The 583-nt window shown below is 45.6% G+C and overlaps 1 protein-coding gene across 1 annotated transcript in view; it reads right to left on the bottom strand.

Moving 5' to 3' along the window:
* The window catches only part of map3k21 (mitogen-activated protein kinase kinase kinase 21), a 23910-nt gene that overhangs the window by 6436 nt on the left and 16891 nt on the right, over window positions 1-583 (bottom strand). The window contains exon 5 of the mRNA XM_035663827.1: window positions 36-276. Within this exon, the coding sequence (XP_035519720.1) occupies window positions 36-276 (241 nt within the window). The remainder of the gene's footprint in view (window positions 1-35; window positions 277-583) is intronic.

The raw sequence follows: 583 nt of genomic DNA, 5'->3' as shown, positions 1-583 counted from the left end.
ACACACACACACACACATCATCTGTACAGTCTCACCTGAGGGCAAGCTGATGCGGTTTCCATCCTTCAGTTTAAGGCGGGAACGTTTGAATTTGCCTTTCCTCTTCTTCACATTGGGTTTGTCTTTGTTGAGCTGGAAAATGAGGATGTTAAGCTCTCTCTCCAGCACGTTAATCTCCCGCTCTGCCAGCTGCTGCTCCCGACGCTTCAGTAGCTCCTCCTGAGACTTCTGCTGGAGGGCGGCCCGCGTGAGCTCCTCTTCTCTGGATCGTAGCTCCTGTAACAACCAGGTATTAAGATAAATATATGAATAAACTGGCAGACAGGCTTCTGTTGACATTATGTCCTGGGCCAGAGAGAAGACTGATTCTATTTTATTAGAGGATGATGTACATCAGATTGTGTGACATTTATATCAGCCAAGCAGAGAAAGAGAATAATTTGACAGTCCATTTTCTCCTCCAGTGAGGCCTGTTTCACGTTACAGATAGGTGGCTGACAGGGAAGTGCACTGACACCCTTAAGAAAGCTTTTGTTCTAAAGAGGTACTCCACCCTATAACATGTTTTTTTGAGCTGTAAACT

This window comes from Morone saxatilis, unplaced genomic scaffold, assembly GCF_004916995.1.
Source record: "Morone saxatilis isolate NCDOM2014 unplaced genomic scaffold, NCSU_SB_2.0 Contig19, whole genome shotgun sequence".
Classification (NCBI taxonomy): domain Eukaryota; kingdom Metazoa; phylum Chordata; class Actinopteri; family Moronidae; genus Morone; species Morone saxatilis.
This window is presented reverse-complemented; position numbering and strand designations above follow the sequence as displayed.